This window comes from Symsagittifera roscoffensis, chromosome 6 (genome assembly GCF_963678635.1).
Source record: "Symsagittifera roscoffensis chromosome 6, txSymRosc1.1, whole genome shotgun sequence".
Taxonomy (NCBI): Eukaryota; Metazoa; Xenacoelomorpha; order Acoela; family Convolutidae; genus Symsagittifera; species Symsagittifera roscoffensis.
Window position 1 is genome coordinate 6,826,750 of NC_087067.1, and position 24,558 is coordinate 6,851,307.

Here is a 24,558-nt window from a genome sequence, read left to right on the forward strand (position 1 = left end):
TGCACACCACTATAATAAATTGCCACAAGTCTGAGTAAATTGTTCGTTCTCTAGTTTACACGCAGCTAATTATCCCGCACTACAAAATCGTTCCAAATTGTATTGAGGCAGCTAATTGGTTTCATTAATTCCATTCACGACTCAAATTTAATAATTAAATTATCAGTCTAAAAATCTTAGTTTTGCTAATATTTAATTCACCAAAAACTATTCGAGACCAATTTAAGAGCAGTCGGAACATTCAGGGCTTTGCCCTCATGCGAACAGTCTTATTACTTACTTTTCACAGATCGTTTTTCTCGCTGTCAGATTGTTTGGTAAAATCGACCTGAATTTCAAAAAATACGAGTATATATATTCCTCACTTTCTTCGAAAGTAGGAACAATAGTGCCGAAAGTGTGATTAATTTTTTCAGAGAAAAGTTTGAATGATCACTTGATTCATTCACAGCAGTTCGTGGTCTTTTTGCACAAGTTTGATGTTTATTCTTGGCTTGTGTTAGTCAAGCACAGCATTTGTATCAAAACACTTAAGTTGACATATGGAAAAAGGCTTTAATTATGAAAACTGAACTGAAACAAAATTTAATTATGCCGAGCAATTTGAATTGATTGTTGCTTTATGCTCAAATGCGATAGCCGATTAGAGATTTTTTTTATAAGTGTGTATTTAGAAGATAATCGTATATTTTGAACATAGGAATATTTAGCACCATTAAATTTTGTACTGAAAACCTTCATCACGTTTTTGTATTTATGGTACAAACGACGAAAAAAGCGAACTGCGATATGCTGTCCAGAAAAATCTTTGAAAATATTCGGACCGATAGACAACAAGAAAAATTTGTAACTTCAAGACACTAGCTAAAATTAATCAAGATTTCAATTACTACTAAATAACGCGTAATTGAGTACTGCTTTTGCTACAACAGCTTTTCTGAAAGAAATCTTTAGATTTTGAAAGCAGATGTACTTCTGATGTCTGCTCTTGAATTTACAAATGTTTCTTGTCGTCTTTCGGTCCGAATTTTTTTGAAGATTTTTCTGGCAGTTCTCGCAGCATATCGCAGTTCTATTTTTTCTTCGTTTGTTCCGTAAATATAAAAACGTGATAAAGGTGTTCAGTCCAAAATTTAATGGTGCTAAGTATTCCTATGTTTAAAACATAAGATTATCTTCTAAATACATACTTATAAAATAATCTTTTATCGGCTATCGTATTTTGAGCGTAAAACAACAATCTTGTAAACTCATGTTGTAACAAGAATATTTGGTTCCTTTGCAAGTAGCCCAGAGGTTTACGACCGCAGTAACTAAAAAAGTTAGACAAATTTTAGCCTGCAAATGTTAACCGGAAAATCAGCAGTTGATAACAAGTTTTGTTTTGAAAATTTTTTGCAGGGAAAGTGCTTAAGAAAGTTTCAGAAACTGCTTATTCAAGCTCAAATATCTTTATATAGCCTTATTTTTGATGAACGCTCTCTCTAATCGCTCGTTTTAAGCAAAAGTTTGAAACGTGTTTTTCTCGACACTGAATCATGATTTTAATGTTTCTCAATTTTGAATCACGGCTGGAAGGGTTTCAATATTACATATCACTCGATTGATTTTAATGATGATTGTTCATGATACTTGAGCTGACGTGGAAAAAGACTAACAAAAACCCGAAGACAAAGTTCATTCCCACTTTCGGTGATCGGAAAAATATGTTGAAAAATAAAATCGAAAAATAGTGCCGGATGTTTCAATTTTCCATTTTGCTCAATAACTTAGCTGAAGTTGATTTATTGTTTTTTTTAAACTAGAATGTCAGGGGACGAACAACCACATCTCGGAAAGTGGCACTCACGAAGAACACTTCAAACTATTCTTCGAAAGGTACAACAAGAACTGCACGATGATAGAAGGCAATTTGGAGATCACGTACGTGCCAGAAGACAAGGATCTCCACTTTCTCGACTCCATCCGGGAGATCAGTGGATACCTGCTCATCTACCAGACCAGTCCCAGAGTTGTGAGACTGGCTGGTTTGGAAGTCGTGCGAGGGCGGGAACTGGCCAAGTTCGATGGGTCTCCTCACCCGTTCTCTGTGGCTGTGTTTGTAAACGAAATGGAGTATCTCTTACTGCCAAAACTCAAAGGTACGCATCCACCTTCTAAATTGCACTCTTTCAGTCTAAGTCTCACCATTCAATAGGTTGAAATATTCGCTACAGCTCAAATGTTTTATCATTTGATATATTATTATTTAATATTCGGCATGTAGTTTGAGACCAAAAGCATCCAAAACTGTTCTTTTTCTATTAGGAGATAGAATTTCCGACCCATTTTCAGCTTTTGTTTTGTTTTGTTTTTTCAACAGAAATCATCCTTCGGCGTTCCGTTTTGAAGAAGTTCAAATTGACATCTAGAATGCGAGACGGGTGGCGACATACCTTAATTATTCAAGGCAACTGGCGTGTTAGGCTATGCATCTACCCTCTTCTTGGTTTTGAGACTTCTAGATTGAGTCAACTTTTATCATTACTAAACTGTACATGGTTAAGCACACTCAGTCAGTCGCAAATTTGTGTACGTACCACAAGATAGAACTATAATCTTTCATAGACCAAATATGCCTGATTAATATTCAGTATTTACCATATTTGAATTGGTGAAATGTTTATATGAAAAAACGTAGTGGTATGATATTTAGTTCTTTTCTAAATTTGCTCCGAAATAATCAAGTTACATTTTGTTGGTCTGAAAATCTGCACAAATATTTGCTAACCAGACTTTCAGGTCAACCACTATAAGCATTAATACACAACGCCCGATGAAATTGAAGCTAATTTTTGCAAATTTGTGCTAGCATGGTATAAAGCATACTGTTACATCTGGTACATAATAGGGAACGTAACCTTCATTATATATTTGACGATATAGTAGAAGCAAACAATGCCTTAGATCTGCTATTGTTGTTCCTTAAAGTTGAGTTTTGTTTGTTTGCTCAAAAATGGCACGGGAAAGTTCCTCAAACAGTTGATCACTAATTGTTGTAGAAGTTTCTGATTGTTATGATTGTTGGTAATTGTAGAAATTTCACGTTAATACCGCTCTGAGCAATATTTGCTGACAGAGTTGAGTGGTGGTGAAATTAAATGCAAAAACAAATTAGATATTTAATTTTTTTTAAATCGATGCTTTTTGCTCACAGGTGTGAATGAAACATGTGCTGAAGCTCATTCTGAATATTAGCTCCCTGATCCTTAGGGTCTGATGCCGGGTTGGGGGAGGCTGTTTCTTCCGAAAAAAAAAATCGAAAACAGCTTGACATTATCTGTCTGAAGATTTTCTTTTGCCGGAACTTACTGTGCCGCAGACAAACCCAAAAAATATTTTTGGAAGGTAACTTTTTTGGCTAGCTCTCGTTGCCCTGAATTGGTTGGTTGGCAAAAAATATGCAAGCATGGAGTGTGCTAGTACAATTCCTGAGGAGAGGGATCGGTAGTTTTTGTAGAAGACTGATTGTTGATGGTAATTGGTGGTTCTGATTATGAGAAGGTATCCACTGATCTCCCGGATAGAGTCCAGAAAGTGGAGATACTTGTCTTCTGGCACGTACGTGATACAGCTAAAGGGCAATAATCGCTGAGGCGTTTGAACGGTGGTCAAATTTCATACAATAAATTTATAAATTTTTTGTAGACTGATGCTCTTTGCTCAGATTTGTGAATGAAATATGTGCTTAAGATTGTTTTCAATTGACCCGCACTGATCCTCAGGGTGGAATAAAGTGGATCCTCAGGGTAGAATGGTTTTCTCGAGGATTGATCTTTTTTTGCTCGAGGATTGATCACGCGGTGATCTTTTTTGGTTTCATGTGATCAAACTTAATTTTCTATCTATTTTAAATAGAAAAAAGACTGCTCGTATATCAAAGCAAAGCCCTGAATGTTCCGACTATCCCTTAATTCATATCGAATAGTTTTTGGGAGACGAAAATATTGAAAACCTTCAAATTTTGGAAAATATCAAAGTGTGAAATATTGAGTCGTACGAAATAAATACGATCCGATTAGCTAGCCTCAATTCAATTTGGAACGATTTTGTTGTGCGGGATAATTCGCCACGCATAAGTAATTCTCGTTACGATATCAGCAATATGAAGAAATTCTTCAAAGCGCGCGTAATTTAGTCCAGAACTTGGCCAATTTTCAAACCCCCAGAACTTCCAAAAATAATTGGAGGTAAAACATCTTTTTACATTTGAACTCAGGAAGTCCATATCTTCAATGGGGTATAAAAAATTTTCGGCGCAAACTATGATTTCGATAGGCGAAAATTGGCTGAATAAAAAAAACCACACCGAGCATAAATATTCCGTTTTCTTCGAAAGTCGGAACAAAAATACCCTCTTCTGGTTTTTTGGCCTCCGGCAAATTCGTGAGGAAAACATTTTCAAAGTATCAACCAAAAGTTTTTTCTGCGCACGCCTTGCTCAAAAATTGGTTGACCAGTTGGCCAAAAGTTGTCATAAATTAGGAAACTTGGGTGAATTTGTGGGTGAAAGGGGAACTTATGCGCCGCTGGCAAACCCACGAGAAAATATTTTGCTAAATTTCAACGATTTGATCGTTTTTTACTAAGCTCTCCCCGCTCAAAATTGGTTGGTTGGCCAAAAAATATGCAAGCAAAGTAATCTGATCTTGTGCTAGTACAACTTGTGAGAAGGAGAGGGGTTGGTATATTTTGTAGAAGAAGTTTGCAGTCGGAACAATCAAAGTGCAGTCGGAACAATCAGTGCTTTGCCCTGGTGACCGAGTTGTCTTGTTATACATTGATGGTTTTTTTCAGAGTTGTGAATGGAAATTGTGATTATATAATGAAATTTGTGCTTAGATATTTTCAATGAATCCGCTCTGCTCCCCAGGGTCGAATACAGTATTAGCTCAAGCTTTGATCTTTTTTTTGATCGAGCTCGAGGATTGATCTCGCTATCATTTTTTTTATTTCACATAATAAAATTCAATTTATACGTAAATAGAAAAAAAAATAGCCTCTTCTGTCTTTTTTTGCCACTAAACCCATAAGAAAATCATTTGGATACCATAGAAGGCACTAAACAAAAGATTGGTGCGCACCCCCTCTAAAAAGGTGGTTGGTTGATTGGCCAAATTGTGACATAAGTTGGTGACCATAATCTGACAACAAGTTGTTGAATTCTTGAGGGAGTAAAGGAGCCTTAGTTTGATCTTAGTTCAATCGTTTATGGTACAGTATTAAAGCCGTATCAGTCGTGATCCGAACTCAAAAATAAAATGACATTTTTTTGGTGTTGAGATAAACTGGTCTGATAGTTTCGGCTGTCAGACTAAGTTAGACAACAATTGATGAATTTACTTTCCGAAATCAATGTGGTCGGAACCTTCTGTGATCAATGTTCACCCATCTACCGGCTATATTTGTTCTTTATATCAGTTTTCTTTTGTTTTGTAAAGAGAATCGTGAAGCAAACTTAGTATAGAAATTGAATCGTCAAGTCATAGTCATTCTTATTCCGGTTTAATGCAACCACCTAGGGTTCAAAATGAAATCCACTTCAAATCCCTGTTTTATTGATTGCTTAGGTGTTCGTAGATTTGCAAGTTGCTTGTTTTCTTGCGAAATATGTTTAGCCAAGCTACCTTCACGTGGTGTATCGAACGTATGCCACTTGTGTCCGGCTGGCTTAAAGTGTGTTGCGTCTATTTTACGCGTCGACGTGTGTTCATGGTCGACTTTATTTGCCTCTAGTTTTTGTTTGTTTGCCGTTTCTTTCTCTCATTTCGAGGTGTATATGAATAAGTATGTCGTGAAAGAGAGAGTATTTCACGCTGGCAAATGAAATAATACTGAAATCACTAATCAATAGCGACTGAGATACCAGGTTCAAGCATGCAGCGATATTTGGTCTAACTTGACTCTTATTTAGTCGCACGTTCGAATCAGATCACAAAAGGCTTGTTTTGTTGTTATTTTGCATTTATTATTATTATGACAAAGTTTCAAGTTGGACGAACTTGATGCAAATTCAGGACTTCAAAATTATGTTTCTAATCTACAAGCTTTTGCAATTTAATCAAAGACTTTCAGCTACCGAGACAAACAGCCCGGTTGAACCGCACAACCCCCACCCTACTATGTGGCCTACAGTAGAATCTCTCTCCAGATCTTTTTTACTACCCCCCCCCCCCTCACCCATTTGATACCTTGTCATGAATTGCCACCCCGAAAAAGAACTAAATCAACCGTTAAGCATATGTGAATTTTGTACTAAGCTACGAGTCTCTTCCCTTTTTAAAGGGAAGATAATTCAAGAGATCCGAATCTGCAAACCCCTCTCAGCAGCCGCTATACTTTTTTATGAATTTGAAATTGGTGTAAGAATAGTGTTTGTCTTTTATTTCTTGTCAGTGTAAAAGATGAAATTTTTGAATGAAATTTTTTGTATCAAAAGCTGCCAAACATCGAAGTAATAGATATGCACAAATAACGAATCTTTCATTTTTTTAAAACTTTTTTGTGGTTCAATTTACCACCGCTCAATTAAAGACCGAAAAGAAAATAAAAATAATGGGCCGACATTTTAAAGATAAACTGATTGCTTATTATGTAATCAGTTCATGATCTTTAAAATACCGCCCCATCATTATATTTTTCTATTCGGTCTTTAATTAAGTGAACCACATAAGAAGTCAAAAAATGAATGGTTCGTGTTTTGTACGTTAAGAGGTTGTATATGACGATGATACTCTCTTGACTCAGTCGCGAATCACTGACAACATATGAAAATTTTAAATTTATAATACAACAAGACTGCTCGTATCAGGGCGAAGCCCTGAATGTTCCGACTGCCTTTTAATGTTTAATAAAATGTAATTAAAATGAAAAAAAATTTTTCTAATGAAAATCATCCCCCCACACACAAAAGGATAAGTTTCGCTCCTTGTAACAAATCAATTATGGCAAATAAGCTTCTTCCAACTAATTTGGAACGATTTCTAAGACGGATTAAATCTCCGCTTACGCGTTAATAGCGCGAATTATATCGCGCGTTAATTGTCCCAAATTGGTCAAAAGGCCAAAATGGCAATCTTTAAACCCTCATAACTTCAAGAAAAATGATCACAGGTAAATATCTTTTCAAATTTAAGCTCAGGACAACAATAGCTTTCGAATGATATAAAAAAATTCTGTCAAAAATGGCTAGTTAAAAAGTCGAAATTTGTCTGAAGAAAAAAAAACCCACCCCGAGCACAAATATTCCGTTACTTTCGTATCGAAAGTCGGAACAATTACAAAAAAAAATTGCATGATGTTGATTTGAATCATTGAAATAACTGATATTTAGTTTAGTTAATAAGACTTGGTGGATATACTAGGTTTTTGTTATACATGCATAAACGATCGGACTTCGGAAAAGTAATATTGAAAACGCGAAAAAAGTAAATTTCGAGCTTTTTAATTTCCGGATTAATTAAATTAGTAAATAAATTGTGGGATAATATAGTAGTTTTTCAAATCGGAGAAATTCTCAAAAAAAACTAATGAAAAACAAGCATGTGTTACAATGTGACGTTAGGTCAGGCACTTGGAAATGATTTCAGAAATTAAGGAAACTTAAGGATATGATTTTTCAAAATTCTTTAGTGTTGAAATTTTCAATAATTGTTCCAAATTTTGTCGATCTTGCCTTTAAGTCAACAGAATGTGTGGTCAAAAATACAAAATTTTTTGTTTTGGGCTTTTGTGCCAGGGTTTAAAAATTATGTTCTTTCAGAGCGGTTTGAAATCAAATTTGACAATCATTTGCCACAAGTGTGAAAAGAAATATTTAATAGTTATTCAATCAATACTGGATGTCGTTACGTAATATCAAATGGTGATGCTTTTAAAGGGTTAAGGGCATCTATTTTTTTTGGGCGTATAGCTGGCTTCCCTTTCCTTCATCCAGCCAATTACATCCATGTTTTAACGCTTTAATTTTTTTTAAAATTTATAAAAGCAGTTCGGAGTAAAAATAGTCAGCGCGGAATTAAGTGAAAATGTTTTAAGTTCATTATGAATGGAGTTACTCGAACAAAGTTTGACTCGTTTACCGGTTCTCCCACTACGAACAAGACAATTGGGTGATGAATTGATTTTACTCGGCTGTAGATGAAGTCCTAATGACCTAGGTTATGTTGATTTTCTATAGGGTAGTGTTGGATTTTTCTATAATTTGAAATTTTCTCGAGCTCTTTCAGGTCGCCTGAATGGCTGCAAATCTTTTCTTAGAAATTTATAAGTTTGGAAAGCAAGCTTTTCGTAAGCCGGAAACTGTTATTAATTACTATGGATGTAGTTAATCGGTCGAAGTTTAGCTTATACTTTGTGGCTTTATGTGTTTAGAGGTGAGTACTGGTCGTGTTCTGGTGACGAACAATAAGAATTTGTGCTTCATGGATCTGGTCAAGTGGACTGACATTGGAAACACACACCTACACAGCCTCGAGTCTGAGTATGCCATGGACAACGGGGGTTCCAATCAGAAGTGCGCAGGTCAGTTCAACAGACACGCGCTAACTAACTATTCGGGTCTTATCGGTTGTACGTACAGTCCTTCCAAAATGGTTAATTATAATTTCCAGTTGCCCATACGAATCTGATTGTCTTAAATATTCAGTCTTGAATCTTGACAAGATATATTTAGAACCTTGTCCTAAAAAAATCTTCTGGCACATTTATTCAACGCATTAGTAAACTCAAGACATCGCCAAGTTTAGAGGCGGGGGGGGGGGGGAATTGTAAACCGTTAGACGCAAAGTCTTTTACGCCAATCTCTTTTGATTTTCGGTTTCTTAATACCGCTTAGGTAAAAAACAGTATATTTTCGGGTGAAGGATTTTATAGCAGATGAGATGTGCAGATTTACTTGTAAAGTTCTTGCAGATGTACAAAGTTCTTCTCGTCTTTTTCTCTTTCTCTGTATCTAATTACGATTACTGGTTTAAGTTTTGATGTATGACACACGAAGATTTTCAAAGGGATCTAGCCGGATAAAAAAATCGCCTTGATGGCATCATAAAAGTGTAGTTGGTACCGAAGAACCCTAGTAAACAACACAATAATTTTGAATTTTGGACTTAATACTGTGCATTGAAAAAGTAAGGATCTTAACGAACCCTCACGTCAATATTTTTTTCAACAACAAAAGAAATTGAACATATAACTTGGCTCAAAAATATAAACTAACTCAGATTTTAGTAATTTAGTAAATAAATCAACGAATTGTCAGTCAACTTAAGTGTGCGACTTTGGGAAATGTTCTATTTTCTTCTTATATTGAAGGAAAATTCTGCGAGGGTAAGCTAAGAGCCTAAACGTCTGAATGAACAGTTAAATTCCAAAATTTTTAAGGTTGTTCCAAAAGACAGTTTTATTTCCAAAATTCAGTTAGTTACAGAGAAAATGATAAGAGCGCGAAGAAAAGTAGCGTTCATTTCATCGGTTGAAAACTAAAAGTTGCAACTTCTTTGTCCCGTGGTCGTAGCCCAGGTCATTTTTGAAAAATTTTTATCGAACTGTTAAGATGATTAAACGGTTATAATCCGCGTATCATTCCTCGTTCTTGATAAAATGATAGTTAAAAGTAAGAAGACTGCTCGTATCAGGGCGAAGCCTTGAATGTTCCGACTGCCTTTTAAGGTCTATGGAGCAGTAATAACATTTAAAAATTAAATGAAATAAAACAAAAATTAAAAAAAAATTCTAAAATTTGAATTTTTTCATAAAAATCATCCCCCCACACGCCATATTAAGAACAAAAGGATAAACTTTATTCCTTGTAAATTTCGCTCTTCGCCATACAATCACTTATGGCAAATAAGCTTCTTTCAACCAATTTGGAACGATTTCTAAGACGGATTAAATCTCCGCTTACGCGTTAATAGCGCGAAATATATCGCGCGTTATTTGTCCCAAATTGGCCAAAATGGCAATCTTTAAACCCCGTAACTTTAAGAAAAATGATCACATGTGAAATATCTTTTCAAATTTGAGCTCAGGACAACAATACCTTTCGAATGATATAAAAAATGCCGTCAAAAATGGCTAGTTAAAAAGTCGAAATTTGTCTCAAGAAAAAAACCCACCCCGAGCACAAACATTCCGTTACCTTCGTATCGAAAGTCGGAACAATAAATTAAATTTGAGATCTTAATTGCTCAAATTAATGGAGCAATTACTTTTTTCCCAAGATTCGTCAATCATTCTTAGTAGTCTTAACAGTGTTTCAAAATGTATTCTTATGATGAAGCATTTGGCCTATTTGGTTGTTTTTTTTCTGTTACTTGATATATTCAGATATTTTTTACTGAGCTTAACTCAAGGAGAAACATTTAAAGTTAGTTATTGTTCATTTTGAGGCAAACAAATTTGATTTTGAGTGATCTTGTTTGTGTAAATAATCAAAAACACTCAAAATCAAATTTGCTTGCCTCAAAATGGACGACAATTAGTTTTCAGTTTTTCTCCCTATGCTAAACTTTTAGAACCACTGTTATGAACGGGTGATGAACCTTTGCACTCTTAGCTAAACTTATTGCGCCTCTAATTTGAATTGAAATTGCTTTCAATTACATAGCAGAATTATTCGCTCAGCCGTTTTTGAACACCAAAGTTTTGTTTGCGTTTTTTGCTAATTGGGTTGACTTGAGAGAAAAACTGTTGGTCATAATACTTGCTTCAATTTTTACCGCAAATTTTATCATTTACTTTTCTCGATGAAATTTGGACACAAGCCCAATTTTCAGAGACGATTTTGTTCACTTTATGAGATTTGATCAAAAAAACCTTAAGCGAAATCAGCGGGATTACTTCTTCGTTGTATTGCACAAACAGAAATCTTTTTTTGTCTTTTTTACACAAGCAAAGCTTGTGTTATAGTATGAACTCTCTTTTTTATTCCAACCTAAGTCGCAAATTTTGTTGCGACGCAAATATTGTTGCAAAAAAACGTCTTCATTTTGATGAATAACCAGCTATTAAGTACAGCCAATGCTAATGATATGAACACAGACTATTATATTAAAAATGACACTTAAGCTTCAAGGGATCATAGAGCTGTAGCGTAGAGGTAGGGAAGGAGACCAGCAGCAAAATAAGAGGGCTCGAACTTGTCCAGGTTAGGATGTTTTAATGAACTTTTTCGTATACTAGCCAAAATGCATCCGCTTCATTAAATTTCTTTGGTGAATTTCTTTCTTCTTCAAATTGACTGGTATTACTAATGCATCATAGTTGGCTTGCATCACTTAGCATTTATGTAGACAAATGATTGGCGCGCTTCAAATAAGAAATTTTGTAGACTCAAAGGAGACCAGCATCAAAATAAGAGGGTTCGAACTTGGGCAGGGTAGGATGTTTTAATGAACTTTTTTGTATACTAGCTAAAATGCGTCCGCTCTATTAATTGAGGCATGTTATTCGGTAAATTTATTTTCTTCTTCAAATTGACTGGTACTGCTAATGCGTCATAATTGGCTTGCATCACTTAGCAATTATGTAGACTCATAATTATCGCGCGTGACATTCAGTTTTTCCCAGTAGCGTTATCGGTCATATTTTTGCTTGTGTATGCGAAGTGCAAGTTCGCCTCTGTGTAAAAGTTTAAGAAGCACATTTTTCTTCAAAATCAATAGAAAAAAGTATTTGGAACGAACTGCCAGATGTTTGTCAAACAGCTATATTCAAGGTGAAAGTCACTGATTTTGGTTTTTCTGGTAAATACTTTTGTCTGTTAGTTTCTTTTTTACACTAGCATCAACTAAATGCATTATAAAGAACCTTCTTTTTTTCTAACGTAAGTTGCAAATATGGGTGCCATTTTTGGGGCACTCTTACAGCTTTTTGATAGCATGTGCTTTGACATTTGAATAGTAATAAGTTAAGACAGTTGATGCAATTTTAGTTCATCAAATGCACCGAAAAGAAGCTTCTTTGTTTCCAACAATATAACAAAAATAAAAACTCGATTTCAGAAGTTTTCTAAGTCAATGCATCTCGCGATTTTTTGAAATGCATAATTTATACATAATAGGCCTTTATGCTTTGCAATTTGTTAAATGCAAAGTTAGTGTGGATGCCTTTTTGTTATATTCCAAATTATTACTCCAAATTAGTTTGTTATATTCCAAATTAGTTTGTTATATTCCAAATTATTACTCGCAAAATTAGGTCTATTTGTATTTTGTGTCACTTTTGCTGAATGGCATTGGCAATTTATTAGCATATGTAGCTTTATTCATGACTAGTATTTGTTGATGGTTAAGCGTGAGTGGCTAGTGCATGAGAAGCAAAATCTTGTGATTGCAACAGGTCGCAGGTTGAATCCTAGACCTTCTCGAATTTTCACTAAATCGAGGCTTATTTCTATTTTTTTCCTTTTGCACTTTCTAGAGCTGTTTTTTTAAATGTTATCGTTAGTGTTTGCGAAGTGAAGGTCCGCCTCTATGTAAAAATTTGCTTCTTATGTCTTTTAGAAGAGGTTAATAAGTTTCTGTTTTTTCAATGTAACTAAAAGTCAATCCAGCTTTTTTCGCATAATTTCTGACAAAATTTTATAAAACTAATGAAATTCTTAGAACCTCCGTCTCTATAAATTCGGATTGGTTTGGAAGTAGTTATTTTTTCAATTTTGAAAACTTTCTGTAAATGTTGTACTAAGTTGTGTAAAAATTTGCTTCTTAAATCTTTTAGAAGAGATTAATTAATTTCTGTCTTTCCAATGTAACTAAAAATCAATCCAGCTTTTTTCGCGTGATTTCTGACAAAATTTTATAAAGCAATTGAAATTCTTAGAACCTCCGTCTCTATAAACTCGGATTGGTTTGGAAGAAAATATTTTTTCAACTTTGAAAACTTTCTGTAAATGTTGTAATAAGCTTGAAAGGGCAAGGGGGTACTGGAAATATTTAGAGCTTGTCTTGATACAAATTTTCTCTTCGAGAAATTCGGTTGCATTTTTCTAAAGACTTTTTACAGGCTGAAAAAGTTTCTTGGTATATGGCATTCTAAGTCGTCCTTGTTTTCAAAAAAGTCTTAATTTTTAAAATTTATCAATTCTCAGACTTATGGCTCATTTTGTGCTCTATCATTGCATAGTTTTTAGAAAAAAAAAACGTTCTTTGTACAAGCAGCACAGAAAGTTTCGGCCTTATTCGTCATTGCAAAATTTTTAAAAAAGTTAGTGAAAAGAAATATCGAATTCTTTTTTGAATTTTTTGAATGAAATGACGGCCTCCCAGATATTTATATGTTTTTAATTTTTAAGCCCAATAACTCATCTATTAGTATGTTAAAAAACAAAATGAAGTTTTTTTCCGTCGAATTTAGGCAAGTTTGCCTTGAAAGGAAATAAAAGGCAAAACTAAGGCAACTGAAGCTGAAATTGAGTAAAAAAACTACATGAGTGGTCGGAAAAATTATGGTCAGCTTCTTTATTAAATTTGAAAGAAGAATTTTCATTAGGCGACTTTTTAATGCGATTCTGGGAATTTAATTAGTTTTTCGTCCTTAAGTAATATATATTGTAAAAAGTGTGGTGTGTTGTTTCAGCCCAAAAGTGTCATGAGTCGTGTGCTTCCGGGCAATGCTGGGGTCCAGAGGCATCTTCGTGCCAAACATGTAAGAATAAGTTGTTACGCAAGCCAGAATTTCCTTTTCAGGTATAATTTGTAATTGCACAAACATGTCAAACTTTTCAAAAATTCTTCAAAATTTTAACTTAAAGTAATCTTCTCACAGCAAACGAAAAATATGCGCCCGCATTTTAAGTTGGGGACACCACTGTTTCTGGGAACGTTTCAGCTTCTAGGACCCCCTCAGTTTCTAGGAACTCTTCAGTTTCTAGGAATCCTTCAGTTTCTATGGACCCATCGGTTTCTAGGAACCCTTCAGTTTCTAGGAACCCTTCACTTTCTAGGAGCCCTTCACTCTCTAGGAAACCTTCACTTCCTGGGGACCCATCGGTTTCTAGGAACCCTTCAGTTTCTAGGAACCCTTCAGTTTCTAGGAACCCTTCAGTTTCTAGGAACCCTTCACTTTCTAGGGACCCTTCTGTTTCTAGGAACCTTTCAGTTTCTAGGAACCCTTCACTTTCTAGGAACCCTTCACTTTCTAGGGACTTTTCGGTTTCTAGGGACCCTTCTATCATAGTTGTACTGCTGTGAGTTTAGTGACTAAGACAGTGTGTCACGAGAGTTGTGGGAGTCAGCGTTGTTTTGGACCTGGGTATGAGCAGTGCTGCAACGAACAGTGCACTGCAGGGTGTAGCGGGAAGGGCAGCGACAAATGCACTGTAAGCTAAATTTTAAACAAAAAATGAAGTCTATTCTTGTGACAGAAGAACAGAATGCGCGAAAGTTGTCAACCAATCAACTTACTTTTTAGCCTTTCCAGAACTGACAGATTTTCAAATTCAGTTCTTTCAAATTTTTCAACTTTGATTTCTGATTGGCTACGATACTTTTTGAGAAATCGGTCCTTCTGTCGGGACTGATCCACTCGAAAAAGTGAAGGTAAACATATCTTGAAAATTTGGAAGACTGGCTCAAATAGTAAAAAAAAAATAAAAACAGAAAACGCTTGCAATTTATCCAACCCTTATAAATTGTCAAGAATCGTGATGACTATTCTCACTTATGTTACCTAGTACACAATTTCCATTCTGTTTACATTAAGGGAGGGGTATGCAAGATCCGTTATCGCATATTAAAAAATGAATTGATTTTTCTATCGCTCTTAGTCACTTATGTTGTACTGTATTGTTGTATGTAGCTGTGTAATAACTTCGTGGACCGCGGGCGTTGTGTGGGCAAGTGTCCAGACCTGAAGATATACAACCCCCAACTGACAGAGTACGAGGACAACCCGGATGCCAGGTACAGTCTGGGCTATGAGTGCGTCGCCAAGTGCCCACGTAAGTCATCATTAATCATCCGAAAAAGTGTTTGAGAAAAATTGCAAAACAGCTGTCCCCTCTTAGCTCTCCCCCTTAAGTTAGTTCATATTGGCGCCGAATGCTCCTTTCGAACAGTTTCAGGATTGGTGGGTCAGAAATTTCTGTCTCGTTAAGTTGCATCAAAGGCACCCTTTGGACAAATTTAGATGCCAGAAACTGTGATGGGGGGGGGGGGGGGGGTAAATTGGTTGCGGTAAAAGTTTTAACAGAATGTTCCGAATATTGTCAAGATAGCATGCGTGAAAAAAACTAAAAGGTAAAAAAAAATTATAAATTTTCATAATTTTTTTAATAATGTTTTTCATCATAAATTGCTTAACGTGTTTAACGAGGTAACTTTAAACTTTAAGAAATAGAACTTAAACTTTAAGAAGTAGAATTTATTTTTCGTTCTTTGATGTTTAAAAGAAAATGTATGGCTTATATTGCCAATAAGCTGATAAATTTGGTGTAAATTTCGAACTAATTTCTGCCCATCAATATAATCTATAAATTAAAAGCGTGTGTTTAGCCCAAATGCTGATCAGCTCTCAGAACACAAATGCATGTGTGAAACACTGTCCGGAAAAGACCCACAATGTCAGTGGCGTATGTGTCAGTTGTCCAGATGATTTCTGCCCCAAAGGTAACAAAAACCAAATATTAGAAATTGACTCACATCCTGTGCGAACTTCGGAAAATGTTAGTTTTCCGAAAAAAAAAAAAAAAAAAATAGCCGCTTGCTGGGTAAGTAACTCAAAATCTTCGATCGCATTGATTCAGAAAAGGAAATAAAAGAAAATAAAAAAGTCTGCTTATTTTTCAATTTTGAAAAAAGTTAGTTTTTAATTTTTTTTCGAAATCATTTTGTTAATTTTTTTGTATTTTTTTTTGTTGGAAGCGTGATTGAATTATGTTCAATAATAGTAAAATAAGTGGTGATAATAGCTAAATGAACTTTAAAATTATAAGTGTAATTTAAATTTGTTTGTTTTTCTTTTTTTAGGCTGTTCAACTCTGAAGGCTGAAGTGGAGATGCGCTCGGGTGATTACAACTATTCCAGTCTGACCAACTGCACCCGAATAGACGGCTCCCTCATCCTCTCAGACAGGGCCACCATCTTCCAACAGGGGGGTGAGGGGGGCAGGGGCGACTACAGTGCATTGTCCAAGTGGTTTGAAGCTATCGAGGAGGTCACTCTGCAGCTGTCAATCACTGACACACCTCTGAAGAGTCTCTCCTTTTTGTCTCGCCTCAAGAAAATTGGATCGCGCATGGAGGACGAGTCAGTTTCTATTTTTTCTATGTTTTCTATTATTGTGACTTTTAAACAGCTCTCTGGCAAAGGCAATAATATATCTTAACTTATGTGAATAACTTTTACTGGCTAATATGCTTACTCTTACAGTTTTTGGCCAAATTCTAGTTTTTTTGCTGTTTTAACCTGCTGGATTATTTATTATAGTTTTTCCTGGTCATAATCTTTTTCTGAGTTTAACTTTGATGGTTTTTGAGACGTATTGAAGCTGACTAAACGTGTTGTTTCTGACTAATTACTAACTAGTTTATTAACCTCCTTATGTTTCTTTCTTGTCTCTAGCACCGAGAAAGAGGAAAAACCAAATACGTGAGTAGAATTTAACCCTCACCCATCTCATTGCCTGTTGTCTTCAAGACGTTGTCTGTTAATTCCATTCGAACTCATATATGTGACATATGTGGTTCCCCTAATTTCTTGGGAAACTCCTTCAAAAACTACTGAACTTGCCGTTTAACGTTAATGGATTCGAAATAGTTTCCAACTTTCACGGTTTCCAAGTTTATTTGAACAGAGTGCGTCAGTGTCGAGGTCTGCTGTTCGATCCTCGCTAAAAAAGAATATTTTTGCAAAGGTGCTTTTTATTGTAAACATGGCCCTAAATTTCTGCTTTCATTTTTGCCATCACCCATCCTATATCAGTGTTAGATTGTCCTCCTGTTTTATTATGTCTTGTACGTCCTATCACTAGCAACTGTCTATCTTTATGCATAAAAACCAGTGATGTCTATTTAAAAATTTAAATTAAAATTGCTTAAGAAATTTATAAAAATTGTTGTCATCAATTTAACTTTATCCGAAACTATTTAATTTTTTTTTGAAATATGAGCTTTTCTTCAGTCTGTTTTTAGCTGTTCTTCTGCCAATTTTGGGGACTTTTCGCAATTTTGTGAAAAGATTTCCAAAGCAATTTTTTGGGCAGACTGAAGCTACAAAAATTCATCAAATTTGTCATGAAAATTTAGAATGTTTGCTTTTTCCGCGGAACTGTGAAATTAAATTTCATGAGTAAACTCTGTGTTTTGGCGCCAGATCGAATACCGCCGGAGCAATTTATTTTTTTAAATTTAAAATGCTCGATTTAAATTAAAATTTTTCGTTTAAATTGAGTGGCCTCATAACTTCACATTTAAATAAATTGAAATTTAAATAAAAATTTTAATAAATTGAAATTGTTCATTTTTTTGGATGGAATCACTGATAAAAACCTATGCATAATGTCATATTTGTAGTCTAAGTTTTATGTCACGATTGATGCCTCCGTAATTTTTGTGTATCTTCTATTTTCTTTAATTTTTCCCCCGTAGCCTGGGATTGACTCGGACTAGGACAACTTTTTTATTCCTGAAACAAACCGAGTAAAGTTTAACCAGAGTTGAAATTTTATTTTCCTAAGAGTTGAAAACTAGAGCTTATAATTAAGGTAATAGTCCCAAAAGCGCATTGCATGTAGAGTTTTTTTTTGCTGTTTTGAGGTTTCGTTCTGATTGATTTTTTTATGTCAATGATTATGTTCTTGATACTGTTTTGTATAGGAAGGCCAACTTCATAGTAATGAACAACGAACAACTGGAGTACTTGGGCCTTAAGAGTCTAATTGAGTTGCGACACCCCAGAGCCAAAGAGAATCCTGTGACACTGCAGAAGAACCCCAAGCTATGCTACACCAACTTCGAGATGTTCCGCAACCTCACAGTCAACTCTCAAAAAATGACAAACGTCACCAAGTTCATGCCTGGACTAGAACAGAGAAATAAAGAATGCAGTGAGTTTGAAACGCAACATTAAAAAAAAATTTGACAAGTTTTTGACGGTTTTTGCTTGCAATTTAAGTCGGCAACTGATGAAAACTAACAAAAATACTTGAAGTTCAGGTTATTTCAAGTTGTCTTTCATCATTGAAATTAGCTAATGATGGTCAAACGGAGTTAAAATAGGCTGCGTTTACTGCAAAAAAGAGGAATTTTTTGTCATAAGAGTTAATTTCTATCATTAAATTTTGCTTCAAATTATTATAATTTGGTTAAATTTGCATTTTGCTTAATTTGGTTTCACTTCGCTTATAGAGGAGGGAGGTCACGTGTGTCACTCGGAGTGTGTGACTCTGAAGAACGGACAGAGGGCTTGTTGGGGTCCGGGGGCTGACATGTGCTACTTATGCGCCAACTTCCTACTCAACAACAAAACCTGTGTGACCACTTGTGACCCCAAAAACTCATTCATTGTCAACAGTGACTCATCGTCCTCGTCTTCATCTGCTTCGAATCAGGGTGGGGCAGTTAAAAAGTGTGAGAGTTGTCATAAGGAATGTGCTGGATCTTGCACAGGACGGGTGAGTGATTTATCGATGGTTTCAGTAGAGTAAAAGTTGCCGAAGTATAAATCAGCTGCGGTCCCAGTGATCCCAGTGATCTTGAGTAACAAAAATTTTGATATTCATCGTTGTTCTGTACGTGAATTTAAGTTTAAACTCGTAAGTTTTAATAATTTTGGACTCGTGTTTTGTATATGGTCTGCTATTTTCCTTTTTCCATTTTTTACACTCACAGGTTTTGCAGTGTTAAATAACAGCGGATATTAATGTCAAATAGTCTTAAGAAAACCAATAGAAGCGAAAAAAGGGAACTGGAAAAGATCCACATTGAGTCGTTGCGTTTTTTTTGTACTTTATTTGTTGGTCGTCTCTTAAAAAGCGCAATGATTTTGCATTGCTCTTTTGACTGTATCAAATGGAATTTTGAAAAAATCGAGCTTAACTTCACGATCTATTTCATAGTTCAAAGGTCAAAATAGGAGCAATATTACAGTTGCATCTTTTTTCCAGCAGAACATGTTGATTTCTTATAACCTCTTGGTTAAAAAAACCTGTCTATGAAAGATTACTTTAAGAAACAATCAACTATATAAACTAAACTGCACAAGCACCAATTTTTTTACTTATTGATTATTAAGCCTTCTTGGAAATTTTTTTGGGTAGAAGTAACTTCTGAGTACAGCGAGTGATATATCAATTGGTACTGCTTTGTGTTTATGTTGAAGTTATGTCTGGATTTTTTCTTTGAATTTTTGCGAGATGTGACGAGTCTGATTTCTTTAGGTAGTGAATTTTTATTGTTATTGCAGCGCAGCATCTTGCTGATGATTTTTTGCCTTTTTTGTTGTTTAACCGAATATGTGTTTTTACATATTAAGTTCTGTTGTTTCTATGCAATTTAAGTGTTGCGCAGACAAAAACATTTCCTGATTTTTCAGTTTTTTCAAGCATTCGAAAGATTTGAGAAGACTAATTTTCGTTATCTATAGCTCTGCAGGAATTATTTTGCTTTTCATTAGTAGATCACGTGCTCTATCAAATTTTCTACGTTAAAGAACAGACTTTGATTCCCCAGTTTTTTTGCTTATTTGTTGTTCAATTGTGAAATTTGTAGATTTTGTAAGAAAACTGCGCTATATGTTATATGGGATAATACAAAAAAACTTGAGCAAACTAATCCGAACATTTAGGGGTACTACGTTCCTGATAAGGCATATTAAACGTATTCCTTGAGCTGTTTTGCTTACAATTTTGTTAATTTGAGCTGAAAAGCTTAAAATTTGTTCCTAGATATCTGCATGATTTTGAAACTTTGTTCACGATTCTTTTTCATTTCAGCATCGACGTCATTTAGCATTATTTTCGTGTATTTTTGCAATAACTGGTATCATCTGCAAAATGAATAGCTCGATTTTGATCATTCAAAACTGAATGAAAATCATTAACATAGAGAGAGAGAGAGAGAGAGAGAGAGAGAACTATTAGTCCGAGAACTGTCCCTTCTGGCATTCCGTGATTCAAGACTTCATATTCGGATATTGTATTTGTCAATTTCACTGCATGTAGGCGATTTTTCATAACGTTTTTGGAAACTGTTACAACTACTTTTAAAAAAAACTATTCGTTCTATTTTTTTTAAATTAGCTTGAGATATTGAATTAAGCGCTCTAGCAAGATCCAAAAAACAACTGGAGACATGTTTCCATTGCGACCACTTAACTTAATTGTTTTCATTAACGAGATCATCCTGTCGAGGGAAAGTTTTTCCTTCTGAATAGCGAATTGCGTTTTTTTAAAGGCTAATATTTGTCTATATTCAGTTATTTTTGTTAATTTAATTTTTTCATAAAGCTTAGCAAAAGCTGTCATCAAAGAAATTAGCCGATGTTTTTTGCTACTCCAATGTTTTTTTTTGAAATAGGTGTAGTATACGCTTTTTTCTAGTTTTTCGGAAAAATATTGGAACTCTTAATGCTCCATGATGGTATGTTCATAGGAAGAATGGTTTTATTAATTTTTGAACTATCAACTAACAGAAATAGTTTTTTGGTGGTAACTGGCCTCAAATCATTTTTTTTAACCGGGGAAAACATTTAACCTTGACCACAGAGCAAAATCTGCTTTGTTTTTACCAAGTTCTGCGAATGCTCGATTTAATGCATTTGCTTATCGTATTGATTAGTTAGTTGATCGCCTGAAGTAGAAAACAAAGAACTTATTTTTGCGTGGGTATTACATTTTCCTGAATTTGGGCTAAAAAGTTTCATTGATTTTTTGTTTTTATCATTTTTTTAAAAACTGTTTTGTGATAAACCTTCTCAGCATTTTTCAAAATTCTATTAACAAAGTCTCCTTGTGTGTTTTAAACTATTTTATTCGCGTCTGTTTGATCAAATTTCGAATTGTTAACAAACCGATGTTTTTTTTGATCATTGCTTTATGAAGTTTGTTAACCACGTTTCTTTTTCGATATTCTTCAATTCTTTTTTTTTAGCTTATTATAGGTGACTGATTGTTCAAATCGTTTTTGAATATATCAAAAAAAAACGGAAAACATGCTGTTACTTGATAATTCAATCAGTTCGTGCAAAGCCATTGTTCAAATTTGACCTCGAAAAATTTTTCCGATTTGTGAAAAACAAAAAAGTTTGTTCTTGGTTATTAATGTTATCACGTCTTTTCTATTGTGTGTAGAGGGCGTCTGATTGTTCCGAGTGTCGAAACTTCCGATCTAAAACTGGGGAGTGTGTGGCAGAATGTGGGGAGGATGAGTATGGAGACAGAGAAACGAAGCGGTGCAGAAAGTGCAGTGCACTCTGTTCGAAGGACCCACTAACCATGTAAGTCACCTGTAATGTTTTTCTGTAATTTATTCACAAGATCACAAGCACTCTATTTTCATCATTATTTAGAGCAGATCTATGGCTTTTTGTAGGGGGGTCGGGTCTGATTAGAAAAGGCTAAAATTATTTCACTATTCTCTTATAATCGGAAAGGTGAAAAAGAATGAACGTTTTTTTTTTCGTTATTTCTTAATTTAAAAAAATTTTTTTTGTTGTGTTCTAGCGGCTGTTCAGGACCGGGTGGATTCGTGGATGATCCAAGTAGGGGTATGATTGGAGGTTGCTTTCACTGCCCCAGAGTGCTCAAGTTCAACAATGGATCCCACAAGTGTGCCGAACCCCACACATGTCTTCCGGGCTACTTCTCCGACAGGGTCTCGGCTGGAACCAAAAACAATATTTTCTCCGGCAGCAGCGTAAGCACTGGAGTCCTTTGTAATCTATTATTGCAATAACAATCAATTAAAGCGCTTGTCCTCATGAAGTAATTGGTTAAAAGTTGTGAAGTGCTAACGAACGAAGTTGTTAATTCACTTATTTAGCTCATGTGCTTCTGCTTTTTGTCGGGAAAAACGTCAACGTTTGTTCACGCTCAGACTTAAATTTTTTTGCGGTTGAATGTTTTTTTTTAAGTTCACATCACTTTTTACAAGCTGATAACAAGAGAACAAATCGCGGAAAAACTGATCTTGACCTTGAATTTTGATAGAGGGTTTAGCTTTTCCGATTTCCTAAAGGAATAAAAATTACTCTCTTGATCCTGTAATCTCAAAATTGTTAAACTTAGTCGACAAAGTGTTGGCTTTGTTTTAAATTTGCTTACAATTTGTTCACTAAAAGGAAGGAAAATTGCACTGTACATTAAAGAAAGTGGAAAAGGCGTGAAAAATTGCACGAACTTAAATTTTCAAAGTATTTTTTTTCTATTTTTCAGAGGAATGTTGAAATTACCTAATGATTGAGGTTTCTCAAACTGGATTAATTAAATCAAAAAAATGTCAGTAGTAAAAGATTCTTGAAACTGTCTGTTGGTTGTTTCAAAATTTTGAGTTGGTTGTATAATTTTATGATTTGTGAACTTTAAATAACTGAGCTCCTTATTTAAGTGCTTTTTGGAAAGTCTGATTTATCGAGGAAACAAATCTGCCTCCCAGACTAATTTTTTTCGAGATATTGTAAGTTATAGATTTTCTTTTATAGATAAGTTTTTTTGAAATATTAAATTGTTTAGATTTGTTTCAAAATTTATTCATAATTTAGTTTGCGTATAAGGGCAGACAATCGGTGAACCAGATGATCTCATAGTCTTTCGTCATAAGTATTGGCAAATGATGTTTACACGAGTGTAGCGCCGTGTAATAGTACGTACGGTGAATTTTTTCCAGCCTTAGTCGCAAATAAATAGTATATTTACATGTGCTTTGATATTTGATTAGATATAACTTAACACAACTGCTGTTTTTATAATTCATCAGTTGAACCGAAAAAAAAGTATTTGTTTCATACAGCAGTATAATAACAAAAATCCCGTTTCAGAAATTTTCCAACTCGGTCAACTTGGCGAAATTTTTGAGTGCATAGTTTATACGCAATTTTGTTTAATACGTTCTAATTTATCACAAGCAAAGTTAGCGTGGTTGCTTTTAGTTAATTTCGAAATTATTATAAGCAAAAAAGTTTTTTATGGGCTTTCTAAAGTTTCTGAGTGTTTGCCGATTTCTCGCTCGTGTTTGCGAAGATTGGCACAGATTTCGTCCTACTGCAGATTTTGTCCTAATTATTTATTTAACAGATTTCGTCGTACACAGATTTTGTCCCACATACAACATCCTATCATCCCATATCCAAATTTGTGGGACGAAATCTGTACACTTTGAAGTGGGACAAAATCTGTTGAAATTAAAATGGGACGAGATCTGTCATGGGACGAAATCTGTCATAGCCGTTTGCGAAGTTGCAGCTTCGCTGTGTGTAATGGGTTTAAATAGAAGAATCATTGGATAATTCTTTTATTTTTCTTTGTTTATGCCCATTTTGCATGTAGATCTGTGAAGAGTGTCATTCTGAATGTGAGGGGTGCCGGGGACCAGGCGAGAGGAACTGTCTGAAATGCAGACACTTCAAGGACAGAGACAGCTGCGTGTCCAAGTCAGTCATTTCACCATCTGCGAAACAAACATCGCATCCATTTTGATCTTGTTTTTTAATGTATAGGAGCCCACCTTTCGTCTCTTACTCTTGTTTATCTTTCTGAGGCGGTTTTCTATGAGCTGAAATGCTTTTTCAACAGACTTTCCAAGAATAAATTACGTTAATTTCTCTAATATAGGATTACGTAATTTGTCTGCATGAATGAATTTAAGTGGAGCTATCTAGGATTTTTTTTCGTAGAGAAGAGAAAAAGAGAGTCCCCCCCCCTCCCGAACCCTCCTCGCGTCCTGCTGGATCCGTAATATCCTTTTTCGTGGGGAAAATTACCTTTGGGACATCAAATTTGCCGGCAAATCAAAAAAAATGTATGAAGCAGATGAATTATGTGTGTGTGTGTGTTCAGGTGTCCAGAACACAGTCTGGTGAATGAGAACAACGAATGTGCCAGTTGTGATCCCAACTGTCAACGAATATCCTCCTCATCTTCGGGGGCAGCGGGGGGTCCCATGTGTACCGGCTCCTCCCCCTTCGACTGTGTCAAGTGCCACTGGAGACACATCAAACACAATGACTCGGTTAGTAAACATAATAGTTTCACTTTTCAACTTGAACACCAAATACCAATTCCAAATTACTATATTATTTTTAAAACTAGTACAGTTTAAAAATTGAATGATAATCATTTTAAAAAATCAGTGAAGGCTCTTCAGGGCCAATATTTATTAATTTTGAGGGGGAGCACGCTCCAAAACAACAAGTTTTTTCGGTCAAAACCTTCAAAAAGTAGTGACCTAAACGGCTTTCTTGGTCTGATTTTATTTTAAATATAAATTGTCAGCGGAGCAGAATTTGTTTCAAAATAGGGTCTTTTTGGGGTTTTGAGAGAGCCCGGAAAATGAATTTGATCGATCGAAAAACAATCCGCCTCTA

General features: G+C 35.1%; 1 protein-coding gene across 1 annotated transcript in view; it reads left to right on the plus strand.

The window, feature by feature from the left end:
- The window catches only part of LOC134848548 (epidermal growth factor receptor-like), a gene marked incomplete in the record, with an annotated part of 44,106 nt that overhangs the window by 3,582 nt on the left and 15,966 nt on the right, over positions 1 to 24,558 (plus strand). The window contains 14 exon segments of the mRNA XM_063866057.1: positions 1,806 to 2,141; positions 8,413 to 8,562; positions 13,618 to 13,686; positions 14,238 to 14,359; positions 14,839 to 14,980; positions 15,534 to 15,647; positions 16,008 to 16,287; positions 16,603 to 16,629; positions 17,856 to 18,085; positions 18,387 to 18,652; positions 21,329 to 21,474; positions 21,701 to 21,893; positions 23,522 to 23,625; positions 24,032 to 24,203. Of these exon segments, the coding sequence (XP_063722127.1) occupies positions 1,806 to 2,141; positions 8,413 to 8,562; positions 13,618 to 13,686; positions 14,238 to 14,359; positions 14,839 to 14,980; positions 15,534 to 15,647; positions 16,008 to 16,287; positions 16,603 to 16,629; positions 17,856 to 18,085; positions 18,387 to 18,652; positions 21,329 to 21,474; positions 21,701 to 21,893; positions 23,522 to 23,625; positions 24,032 to 24,203 (2,351 nt within the window).